The 13,163-nt window shown below is 38.9% G+C and overlaps 1 protein-coding gene across 3 annotated transcripts in view; it reads right to left on the bottom strand.

The window, feature by feature from the left end:
- Positions 1-1,312: 1,312 nt before the first annotated feature.
- Positions 1,313-13,163, bottom strand: part of APOO (apolipoprotein O) — a 59,575-nt gene continuing 47,724 nt past the window's right edge. For all 3 annotated transcript variants that reach the window (XM_040633451.1, XM_040633438.1, XM_040633446.1), the window contains 2 exons: positions 5,065-5,130; positions 1,313-1,561 (listed from right to left, as the gene is read on the bottom strand). In XM_040633451.1, the coding sequence (XP_040489385.1) occupies positions 5,095-5,130 (36 nt within the window). In that variant the 3' untranslated portion in view covers positions 1,313-1,561; positions 5,065-5,094. The remainder of the gene's footprint in view (positions 1,562-5,064; positions 5,131-13,163) is intronic.

Genomic DNA, 13,163 nt, shown 5'->3' with positions numbered 1-13,163 from the left:
GGAAGGAAAGGATCATAGTATAAAGAGCGACTGAGTTAGCCTGGTTGGAAAGTGATGAACCTTGCTGTCCTAAATGCAGGCCACGTACTATTCTGAGCCGGCTCTGTGACCCCCACCCCACCACCCCCCTTGGAGGATTTAAGAGGTTTTAAGGCAATGTTTCAATACTGACTAAAGGGTTAAAAATGGGAAGTAATACCTTACAGTTAGGAGAAACTCAAATACCTTTTGATTAATGATCTCAAGAGCCATTTCTTCATCTTCTCTAGATCAAGCAATCTCAAGAACGAGGAAACTTGTGGAGTTTCTACTTTCTGGGGGTGATAAAGGAAGCCAAGCCAATGGGAAAAGCCTGAAATAATAATAGTATATTTATGAGATATTAAATTTAGGGCACAGCTTTAATATATTTGGAAGACTGGCACGATAACACAAAAGTATTTTGGCAAAAAAGGAAATAAAGACTTCTGGGTCACCACGGGGATTATTCTAGGGACAAATTTGCTTCAGCTCATTAGTCCGGTGATAATGCTGGCAACATTCTTGGCCATTTTGGCTCTATCTATTAACATGAGCACGTTTCATTTGTGCCGTGCTAGCTTACCAAATGCTATCAAATCTGGAAGGTCAACAGTTCAGAATTGACACTGCAAGAATACAAAGACAACTTTTAATTTCCAACCTGACTGCAAATTGGAAATTCTCAATTCTTTTTCACATGCTGTTCCCCTGCCATCTTCCCTCGCTGGCTGATGTGTCAAAAGGGGCTCCTGCTGTTCCCACCAGCAATGAAAATAGAAAGTTCAGTAAGCTGTGCATTCAGGGGCCACAGAAGTGAGTACAAGGCCGACATACACAGAACCAACACACATGAGCACATACCATTCCTGCACTGGCCGAGGACAGACTGCTTCATTATGCATCTCCCACTGGCATTCAGGAAGGGGAAGATCCGTGTAAGCTGGGAGGTAATGGAACACAACAAGGGGTCGCGATTACTGTTTTCTTTTGTATGTCTTCTAATCACCGTCAGGCCAACTATTACTTACAAGTTAGGCTCTCGCGCTGGCCGTTCGAGCATCATCTTTCAGCTCTAGAGCCACTCTGCTTGACTCGACTCTTGTGGGGCTTGCACTGTGCAGACTGCCAGCTGGTCTGCCCTGAGGGGAGTTAACGGTTTTCTTTAACACACACACACACACACTCAAAGAGACATACCACACATACAACCATGCGTACTGCACACATGGGCACCAGCCAGATACGCTTAAACTGTCACTCAATATAAAAAAAGGCAGAACTTTTTTTTTAATTTGGAATTTTAATTATGTACATAAATAGCCACATGAGAACGAGGAGTTCTAAGGCTAGACATTGTCTCTAGGTGAAAGGATTTCCGATTAGTCCACTTGTAGCATGGCATCACCCAAGATAACAAAGAAGCCTAGTACAGTTTGTCCTGAAGAAGAAAGCCAAATTACTACATTCAGTACTGACTTCTCTGCCATTTTTCTGTAGAAATATTGGTTTACTGCATGGAGTTTCCAATGTTTACCTATAACTAAAAGAAAAAGAAAACCATAAGTAAACTGCCAAGGGAAAAAAAAAAGAGACTCTAAAACTTTGTTTTTTGAAAATTCATCAGGGTCAAATTGAGAAACCATATTAAATATTTACATTACTATTATGACTGTAAGGATCATAATGCGCCAGAAAAAAACTGTAATTATTTCTATTTTACAGACACTTAAACTACAAAGCAGAAAGGTTTTGTGTTTCATCCAAACTACATTCAGATTCTCAACTGGCTGTGTACCTGAGCATAATTAAACAGATGGATGGATGAATAAATAAAAAATAAATGCTTAAATGGCACAGCACACACCACATCTCTCCCCTTCTGAAAAACCAAACAACTACATTTCTGTCCATCTGCTGAAGGAGAGTGTGATTATATCACCATCAGTCTGACGTATACCTTTCCTCAGATCACCCCACTATTCTTCTCTGGAATGGAACACACATCATCCAAAGACATACCAAAGACAAACTGATTCTTCTCCAGATTGCTTTCTTTCCAATATGTAATGAATCTACTTAGCAATTAGAGGTTTATAAATATTTTAGAGATATATTTTTAGATACAAATATATCTTTTAATATAAAGCCCAAACTTCTTATGTTAAACATGTAAACCCCTAGCTTACCTTTTCCATTTCAGTTTATTAATCTGTTTTGGACTTCTCTAAGAATTCAATACATTTACTGCACTGTTAAAACTGGAAACTGGAAATGACCTATATTGACAAGGATTCAATAGGCCATGGTAGTACACACTAGGAAATTATTAAGCAGCTAAGAGAAGGAATGAGATCTCTAAGTACTAAGAGAAAAAGATGCACATAATATATTACGTGAAAAAAGGCAAGTTATTTCATTCATTCAACACAGCTAAACACAGCACTGTCTATGAAGTATTCTTACCAACACTGAACCTCATCTGATGGAGCCTTCAGATCTAACTACCATTTTATTGGAAATGGAGAGAAGAGAGGAACCAAGAGATAAACAGAATGACACTAAATGGAGGTACTCAGTCATAGCCAGAATGTGGGATCTTCTAAAGGATAAATAGGCCTGTTTTTTCAAAAAATGAATGGCAAGGGGAAAATGAAGGAGAAGGAACTATTACAGTTTAAAAGGGACTTCAGGGACCTATCAGTCAAATGCAATGGGCAGATCTTGTTTGGGTCCTGATTCAAAGAAACCAAAGGCAAAAAGACAATCAGGGAAATCTATGTACTACCTAAATATGAAATGATATTAAACAATTAGTGTTAATTTCTTTAGGTGTGATAATAAAATTGAGATATGTTCCCTCATGGACGTTTCAGTGTACTTGCAAAACCATTCAAGGAATATGAGCTCATTCTGTCAAAAAACCAAAAGAAGGTATGATGTGCACACATTTACACACAGAGAAAAAAGGCTGGAATTGTATGTCAAACTAGTATCAGAAATTAACCATGGAAAAGGAACAGAGGACCAAACAAACTAAAAATATTTATCTAAAAATATTTTTTAGAAGATTTTATTTATTATTTATTTGAGAGAGAGAGAGAGAGAGCGCACAAGCAGGGGGAGGGGCAGGGGAAGAGGGAGAAGAAGACTCCCCGCTGAGCAGGGAGCCCAACACGGGGCCTGATTGGATCCCAGGACCCTGAGATCATGACCTGAGCCAAAGTTAGCTGCTTAACCAACTGAGCCACCCAGGCTCCCATAAAAAAAAATTTCTTTACAACAAATATGTATCGCTTTTATAATTGAAAACTCCATCTCCAATAAAGAAGTAAAAAAGTAAAGAATGAGATCAAGGTTGTGTATACAGTAAGCTGAACTCTGGCCCAGAATATTCTGGAAAGATGAAATAGATATTTACGTAGTTTCCCTGTATGCCAAGTCTCAATGTCCCTGCAGAGAAAACATAATATATTCAATGTCAAGTTTCTGGAGGACATATGTGGTTTCCTGGCTGCTCATGTTCTAGTCTCTCTTTCAATACACATCTGGTACACATCTGGCCCGGCTCTCCAGGAATGCTGATACTGGGGTGGGGCTTAGGCCTCTGTCTTTGAACAAGCTCCTGTGGTAATATGTTTGTATGATAAAATTTGAGAAGTATGACTTGGGGTTACCATATGAAGGGCTGAGATGTGAAAGAGGATCTGGGTTTGTTTTCTGTGACCCCTAAGGCAGGATCAGAACCATTGCATAGGAGTTACAAAAAGACATATTTTTGCTTAGTATAAGAAACAGCTTCCTAAAAATCAGTACTGTCCAAAGATGGCTGCCCTGTGGCGTGAAGTGCCTATCAGTGAAGATGACAAGTGAGAACACACAGGGCTACAGGGTATTTATGCTGAGGCTGGCTGGGGGGCCAGAGGACCCCTCTCAAATTCTAAGACTGTAAGACTCTCTGCATCTCTAAAAATATGGACACAGCTTGAGAAAGAAAAGCCTCACACTGAGGGCTTTCATGGATTGTAAACAGCAGTCATGATTTACAATTAATGTAGCAGTGATCTTTTTTAAAAAAAGACTATAAAATTCATATTCACTGCAGAATACCTTAAAATATAGAAAGTTATATAGAAGAAAAACTATAAAGAACACCCATTATTCTACTATCCCAAGATATATACTTACATTTTTTGTTGTATTTCCTGGTCTTTATCCTCTCTAAAAATGTACCATACTACCTTTTTTTTCATTTAATAAGTTTCCATGCAATTAAATATTACTGAAACATAATAACACTCCTCTTCATGGATATACCAGAATTAAATAATAATTAGTTAAATATTTAATTGTTTTCAAATTCAATATAATCTTATCAGGAAATCACAAGTGCTATCATATAATTTTTAATATACACACAAACTAACATTAATATAACTAGTGTTTTGTACTTAGCTGGTACTCATGAGTAAATACTGAACAAATGAGTGAAGAGAGTGAATTGAGTACAAGAGCAGAAGAAATCACACTGATTTTCTGACTTCATCTGGTATCCTAAATTTCTCTAGCCTCCGGTTACTCAATCTTTAAAGAAAGAATAATTACACCTATGAATTCCCTATGGTACTTTAAATAATATTTCTATATAATCTTGAGCTTCTCTACAACATTGCTCATTCAACAAATGTTTATTTAATGACTCAGATAAATACAAGAGTGCCTACTATAGTAAAGTGTTATTTGAAAAAAACACAAACCTAAGAAACAATGGCACTTTTCAATTGTTTGAAATAGTTTTGTATACAAATCCCAACTGCCACGTTCTAGCTTGTCTTAAAAACCCAGGTACTTCTCAGGAATGAACACAATTAAACAAGTGAAGGCACTTAAGTCCACAAATTAAAGATGGAATGAAACATCATACTGGCCCTTATGTATCTAAATGAAGCTGAAACTGCTATAATTAATTAAGTTGAATTAAGAACGAGTCATTTCAGCTGGCGCTAACAAGGCTAAAAATGACTACAGAATTCTCTTGTTCTTTACCTGATTAAAATGGGCAGAGCATGGAGCGTTCTATTTATTTCCCGGTGAATTCTTCACATTTCCTGGCTTATAAAACAAAAATTAAGAATATTAATACAGTTTAAAAAGAAATAGTGAAACTTCTAAAGAAAGCCTGGAGTGTCTCAAGATGCCCATCTTCAGTATTTGGCTAAATACAACATTAAATATTCTTATAATGCAACCTGACCCATTTCTCAGTTAACTGAAGGAATTACAAGGGCTCCCTGAGGGCCCTGCTATAGACAGTGACTTAGGCACAGAGGAGAGCAGGAACTAAAGCTCCATTAATCCTCACCACAGAGATTCAGCCAAACAGCTGACTCCATAAAAAATCCAAGAGTGAAAAGACTTCTACACTGCTGCCATTGCTAAAGAATTAAAAAAATAAAAATAAAGAATAAAGCTGTTCTTCTCTGTGTATCATCCACCAGAGGGGCCAAATCACAAAACATATTTACTGTGAAAGAGGTTATAATTGGACCACACCCATTCTGCCTGGCCACCATCTGGGAACGTATAATTAGGTCTTGTCATCTACCAGAAGTGATGCAGGAAAGTTTCTTGTAGGAAAAGTTCATGCGCTAAACGTTTAAGGCTTTATTTTCCTTCCTATACGTTTTCAATACTGTAATTCTGAAAACATGTTAACAAGAATTGATGTCCATCAAGGAGGTGAACTCTCATGAGATGGCAACCTGCAAACAGTAGGCTGTAGGTGAGCGAACAACGGGGCTGGGATTCCGTGGTCTAGACTTGGTGCAGGTTCTCCTGGTGGCCTTCTCGCAGAGTTATCCATGCGTGAAGGAGGGGGGAAAGTGAGAAAGCAGGAACACATAACTAACCCTGTACTTTCAGAGCACAGTGTCTAGGCAACGCCAAGCTTACCGGAGTGGTTGAAAACTGGTCTCTAAGCATGGTGATCATACATCCCGGCATGCCCAAGTTATACTGCTTTATACCCACTGTCCCAGCATAATTAACAGCACCCCCTTTCACTTTCAAGTGTATCCTGACTTGGATGATAAATTATATGGTTACCCTATCTCCAGACCACATCCACGTGATGATGAAGTTCTGGAGAACAAGGCCCTATTTATTGCTTGGTGGATCATCATACAACACCCATAACTACTTGTTGCTCTGAACCGAGCTCTACAGGACTCAGTACCGTGTGCCTTACTGTATTCCTTGAGAGTCACAATCACACACATACACACACACACAGAAGCCTTCTTGCTGTTGCTTTTCCAACCTGCCAAGCTCTTTCCTAGGATGAGAACTTTGCAAAATGTATCCCTTGACCTAGACTGGTCAATCCCACTTTCTGCCTGTTTAAATGCTATTCATCCTCTAGATCAAGGCTTTCCCATCCATCACGTGTCCTTCAATTTAGATGAAAACCTTTTATTCACATTCACAGTATCCATGTGCTTCCTGAATTGTATAATTCTTCCATTCATTTACTAATATATAAGCCGAATCATTTACTAATATGTAAGCTTCATGAGGGCACAATATCCCTAGGACCTCCTAGCACACGGTACTTAAACATTTGTTGAATAAACAAACGAAATACAATAGAACCTAGAGATCTGATGAGGGTAAGAAAAATGTTTGGGTATGTAATTAATGAAGAACAAAAAGAGATTTAAAAAAAAAGAGGCTTCATTTATGAAGGTAAGTGAGATAACCATGTCCAGCAATTGCATCTGTCATAAAAACCGTATAATTCTCTACCTAGTTAAATGTATTTTAGGTGTGAATTACCTTAATGTTATGCTTGCCAAGTACTTTTAGTGATGTTCTTATATATTCTACTATCTATACTTGCCAGCATCTCAACCTCAAAAATATAAGATGTTAAATTATTTTTTAATACACATTTTATTTACTTATTTGACAGAGAGAGAAAGCACAAGCAGGGGGAGCAGCAGCCCTAGGGAGAGGGAAAAGCAGGCTCCCTGCTGAGCAGAGAGCCTGATATGGGGCTCGATCCCAGGACCCTGGGATTATGACCTGAGCCAAAGGCAGATGTTTAACCGACTGAGCCACCCAGGTCCCTAAGATGCTAAATTCTTAAGGTTTTTTATCTTTTGGACATTCAGAAAATGAGCACATAAAATATTCTTCTGGTTGAGGAAAACAACTCTGTTGCTAGGAAATTTTTCTTGTTTGGTTATGTATCACTTATAGTATCACAAAACATGACAATCAAATATCTCACTAAAGAAATATTGAGCCCAACCACCCTATTACAAATCAGATCTGTCTTGGCAGAAACTGCCATGATCTCAGAAAAAAAACAACATTCTCCGACTTCAAAAGACAGATTGTGATTTAGTACAAGCCAGAAATTAACTTTTTTTTTGCATTTTTCAGACAGTTTCATTTGAAATATTTTATAACTGAATTCTCCTTATAATTTAAGTTTGATACCTATCAGGTTTCATTTTTTTAAAGATTTATTTATTTAGGGGCACCTGGGTGGGTTGCCCACTCTCAGATTTATTCATTTTAGAGACAGAGTGCGTGTGGGCAGGGGGAGGGGCAGTGAGAGAAAGAGAGGGGAAGAGAATCTCAAGCAGAATCCCCACTGAGCGTGGAGCCCGACACAGGGCTCGATCCTAGGACGCTGAGACCATGACCTGAACCAAAATCAAGAGTCGGAAGCTCAACCAACTAAGCCACCCAGCTGCCCAGGTTTCTCTGTTTTTTAAAATGATTAATATATTTTATTTAATCCAACATATCTAAAATATTATTTCAACATACGATCACAGTATAAAAATGATAGTTTACATTCTTTTTATTTGTACCATGTCTTCTAAGTTTGCTGTGAATTTATACTTATAGCACACACCTCAATTCAGACCAGCTATATTTCAAGTACTCAACAGCTAGTGGCTGCCATATTGGACTATATACATAGGGCTAGAGGAATAAGCTAAATAGCACTGTGATGGTTAGTTTTATGTGCCAACTTGGCTAGGCTATAGAAGAAAATTTATTTTCTTACCACAGCCATGAACATGAATGATCACTTCTATTAGCAACATCAAAACATTTGTTTTAGTCCAAACATTTACTTCTAATTAGTATGCACTGCTCAGTAAAGAAGGATTTCCAGACAAACCCCTGAGGTATACTAGCCCACTGAAATATCTGAGCCCCTCACCAGCTGATTATTTTGATCAATTACTTAACTTTCCCAAATGCAGTTCCTTCATTTGTAAAATGGGGAATAACACTAGAACCTGCCACTGACTCTTCATGAACAAAGAGTTTAACACCCAGGGCCAAGCTCACAGTAAGTACTCAATAAACATTATTTATCCTATGTAAAATATCACTGTACCTTTTTGATGAGGAGATAAAAGGTAAGGTTAAATGACCTGTTAAAGACCCCCAATGACATCCCAGTTCATTAGATATGGTAAGCAGAATCAGGCCTCCCCCAAAAATGTCTGCATCCTAATCCTGGAAGCTGTGGCTGTGTTACTTTACATGGCAAAGGTGAATTTACGTGGCATGGGGATTCAGGCTGCGAATCAGCTGACTTTCCAACAGGGAGATTATTTTGCATTATTACATGGGTTCCAATAGTCAAAGAGGGAGGCAAAAGACAGGGTCAGAGAAATGGGACATGAAAAGGACTCAACTTGCACTGGCTGGCTTTGAAGATGGAGGAAGAGGGCTGTGAGCCAAGGACAGCTGCAGCCTCTAGAAGCTAGGAACAGCCCTCAGCTGGCAGCCAGCAAAACAGACCTTGACCCTGCAACCATAAGGAACTGAAATGAATTCTGTCAACAACCTGAATGAGGGGGGAAATGGATTCTCCCCTGGAGCCAACAGAAAGGAATGCAGCCCTGCTGACACCTTGATTTAGCACCAAGACTTCTGATCTACGGGGTCTAAGACAATATAAATTTGTATTATTTTCAGCCAGTAAACTTGTGGTCATTTGTTATGGCAGGACAGGAAACTAAAACACTGGTGGGAGGACTCTCGCCTAATGGATATAAGCCCTCTGGTTCCATTTCCCATCAGGAGATGTTATCTCCTCAAGCAGAAGCAAAAATATGCAGGGTCACATGACAGCTGTCATGGCTGTCATGTGCTAGAGTCTGGCCATTTTATAAGTTTCTTACATGGATAAACTTATTTCATTTCAAAGCAGCCCCAGGAGGTCCTACTCCCATTTCCCAGAGTGCCTGAGCAATTTCCCCAGGTTTCAAGAGAGGTGGAGGCGGGGCGGGACGGGGTGGGGTGGGGCGGGGCGGGGCCTGGAGCACCTACTCCAGAGTCCACTCTCTTGGCCACCAGGCTGTACTGTATTCTGCTTGGTCCACCTTTTCTGATAAAAAAAGCTTTATGCCTTTCAAAAAAGGAGATGCTCCCCCTGCCCAGGATTTTTAACTTTTTATTTTGTTAAGTAATGGTGTAAAAAAAAAAAAAAGAAAAATCATTGCCTAGTACGTTTAAACAGCCGACACTAGAAAAGGCACCAATTTAGAACAAATTTAGCTTTATGGAAAACCCACCACAACATTCTTATTTTTATTTTATTGTTTTAAGAACACTTAACATGAGATTGACTCTGACAAATTTTTAAATGTATGATACAGTACTGTTGACTTATAGGCACAGTGCTGTACAGCTGATCTTTAGAACATATTCATCTTGCATGACTGAGACTTTACCCCCCTTGAACAGTAACTCCCCAATCCCCTTCCCCACACCCAGCCCCTGGCAACCACCATTCTACTCTCTGGTCCTATAAGTCTGACTATTTCAGATACTTCATATAAGCTGAATCATGCAGTATTTCTCCGTCTGCGATAGAAATATCAGAGAGGATAATTGTGAAACCCCGTAACTTACTGAGAGCTAAACTTGAGTGTGTTTAGCAAGCTGAGGAATTTGGAATGGAGGAAGAGAAAGCAGGGCATATTTACTCAGGGTGGTGGCTGTGGCTTCCCTTTCATTTTCCTGCTGAGCCAGCAGGGGCCTGAACACAACTATTAAAAGCCCAGCTTCATAAGTTCTGCTCGGTTTTCACGTTAGTAACAGGTTTGTATTTCTTCATGGATTTTCCTGCCCTTTAAAGAATTATTAAGATTTTACTTTTTAGTTATTGTTGGCCTTTAACAGTCATTCTACAATTCTTTCATAGTAACTTGTTACATTTTCTTAAAACCTAGTGAAAACTAAACATGCGATTTACTGAGACACACTGCTGTGTTTGGCTAATTATAGGACAGCTCCAAAAGAGCCATCTGTGACCCTGGGGCCCCACGCCCACAACTGGCATCCATCTCGGATACTCAGACGTTGGGCTGATACTTGCGAAAGGGTTTCAGATCAGCAATGGACAATCAGTAAACAGTTTCAGGCTTTTATTAAGCTCCTGGACTCAGAGTGAACACCATAATGGAAAAAAAATCAATAAAACCAACTACAATAGGAACTTCTGATCGTCAAAAGACACCTAAACTGAAAAGCCTCAAACTGGAAGAACACATCTGCCAACACGTGACCAACAATATTAGCAACTAGGAAAAAAAATAAAGAACCCTCATAAATCATTAAGACAGGAACACATTACTCATAAAAAAAAAAAAGGACCAAAAGATACGAGTAGGCGTTCCAAGAAGAAACCAATAAAACATGTGAAAATGCTCAACCTCATTAGTGATCAAGGAAATGTACGTTAAAACTACTATGAGAAATTCTGAGACCATTGTGACATGCCAGATAGTGAGGAAACTATCAGACTACTTGGGTCATGTCAAAAGGACTCTAAGCCAACTTCTACTAGCCAAAGTGGGCCAATTTCAATTTTAGTAAGGAATAAGAATCATAAAACATTCAAATCCAGATATATATAAATCTACAAATTCGTAACTATTTTTAAAAAACAATCTGGTGACCTTCTGAGGATGAGAGGGAACCGATCCATTATTTTGAAAACTGGATACATAAGAGAAAAAATAAAGCATTTACCCTTTCTTCTAACTGGGTAACTAAACAGTAGATGAGGGGAAGTGGTTCCTTATTAAAGTATTCCACCTAATATGTGAAAAATGACATAACAGATGTAGAATATGCCCATTTTCTAACCTCCAGGGAATCAATGCGTCTAGGCACTGGTCATCAATACCCGCTAACACCAAAACAGCAAAGTAAAAACCAGATTTAGGTGTCTGCATAGACCTACAGCCTTGCCAACAGGATCAAACACAAACTTCATCAAGCAATCATCTGAATCCAGCTGCCAATCTGCAGGAAACGCAGAGAAGAGAGGAACACGGTCAACTGCATCTTAAGTGTGCCATCCGCAAAGCCCAAACCCATGGAAACTCTCTAGGTCCAATATGCCAGGTTCTTTTAACAGATACATTATAAGGAAAATAAAAAGATGGAAGGGGAACCTCCGATTAAAAGTGACTTTAAAAAGGGGGAAAGGGGGCGCCTGGGTGGCACAGCGGTTAGGCGTCTGCCTTCGGCTCAGGGCGTGATCCCGGCGTTACGGGATCGAGCCCCACATCGGGCTCTTCCGCTGTGAGCCTGCTTCTTCCTCTCCCACTCCCCCTGCTTGTGTTCCCTCTCTTGCTGGCTCTCTCTCTCTGTCGAATAAATAAATAAAATCTTTAAAAAAAATAAAAAAAAATAAAAAGGGGGAAAAAGACTTAAAAGGCAAATAAAGTCAGAAGTAGTAAGAGGCAAAACTAAAGTGACAGGGATAAATACTTCGGTGATAAAACCATAAAGAAAAGAAAGTTATTACTATAAAAGTCAGGGTAGTAGGTAATTTTGGATGGAGGGAGAGAACTGTAATTGGAGTGGGCTACATGGAGGGGGTTCTGGGAAGGCTGGCAAAGTTCTGTTTTTTGTCCTTAGAGGATGGTCACAAGGGAGTTTGCCTTATACTAATTCACTAAGCTAAAAAAAATAAATTAAAAAGTTGAAGGAATGCACATTATTGGGGCAGCTGCGGAAACCAGAACATGGACTGCAGATGAGGTAATGTTTATGCAAACAAGGAAATGTTACCTTTCCCCAGTGTGATAATGGTATTATGATTATATTAGTGAATGTCCACGTTCTTTGGAAATACATGATGAATTAGTATGGGTGGAAAGTGCAATGATACCTACAACTAACTCTCACATAGTTCAGAAAAAAATACGTGTGTGTGTGAGTGCCCACACATGTGTAAAATAAGAGACAAAGCAAATGTAGCAAAATATTAACTGGTGAATTGAAGTGAAGGCGACAGTCATTATACACTATTTCTGCAACTGTTCCGTAGTTCTGAAATTATTTCAAAATAAAAATTGGAGAATAAAGGAAAACCACAGACACGCACACCCACACATGCACATGCACACAAACTCACACCCTATAGTGAAAAATTATTTTAAAGCTACCAGAATGGCAAAACTGGAAACAACCACTTTGTAAAACTACTTGGCATCATCTAGTAAAACTGATGTGTAGACCCCACGAATCAGGAATCCCGGCCTAGGAAAACTCCTCATAAATCTGACACATGTACAAAAATGCTCACAGCTGTATGTGCAACAATATACTGAAAATCACCCTACTAGTCATCAACGTGGTTATTTTCCCACAAAGGAATACTCTACAGCAGTGAAAATGAATAAACTATAGCCATACACAGCCCATAAACATGTTAAGGGAAACAGTACACATAGTAAGATTCCATCTAAATAAACTCTTTATATGTATATTTGATATATTTATTTATATTTTAAAGACAAAAAAAGGCAAACTCAACTACAATGTTTTAGAAGAAGAACAAGGAAATGAAAAACCAAATTCTGGATAGTAGTTCCCTCTGGGGAGACAGGGGAAGGAGGGGGAGGGCATGGAGAACTTAGAAGGCATTGGTAATTTCCTATCCTTTAAAGGTGGATGGATGATTGGTATATATGAGGTCACTACACTACTGGATTTTAAACTCTTGTCTGTTTCTGTGTGTGTGTCTGTAAACAGAAGTTTTTTTTAAGATTTTTTAAAAAGTAATCTCTATAGACAGCCTATGTGGGGCTTGA

This window comes from Ursus maritimus, assembly GCF_017311325.1.
Source record: "Ursus maritimus isolate PB19 chromosome X unlocalized genomic scaffold, ASM1731132v1 scaffold_X1, whole genome shotgun sequence".
Taxonomy (NCBI): Eukaryota; Metazoa; Chordata; class Mammalia; order Carnivora; family Ursidae; genus Ursus; species Ursus maritimus.
Note: the sequence above shows the minus strand (reverse complement) of the source record. Positions and strands in the feature narration are given on the sequence as shown.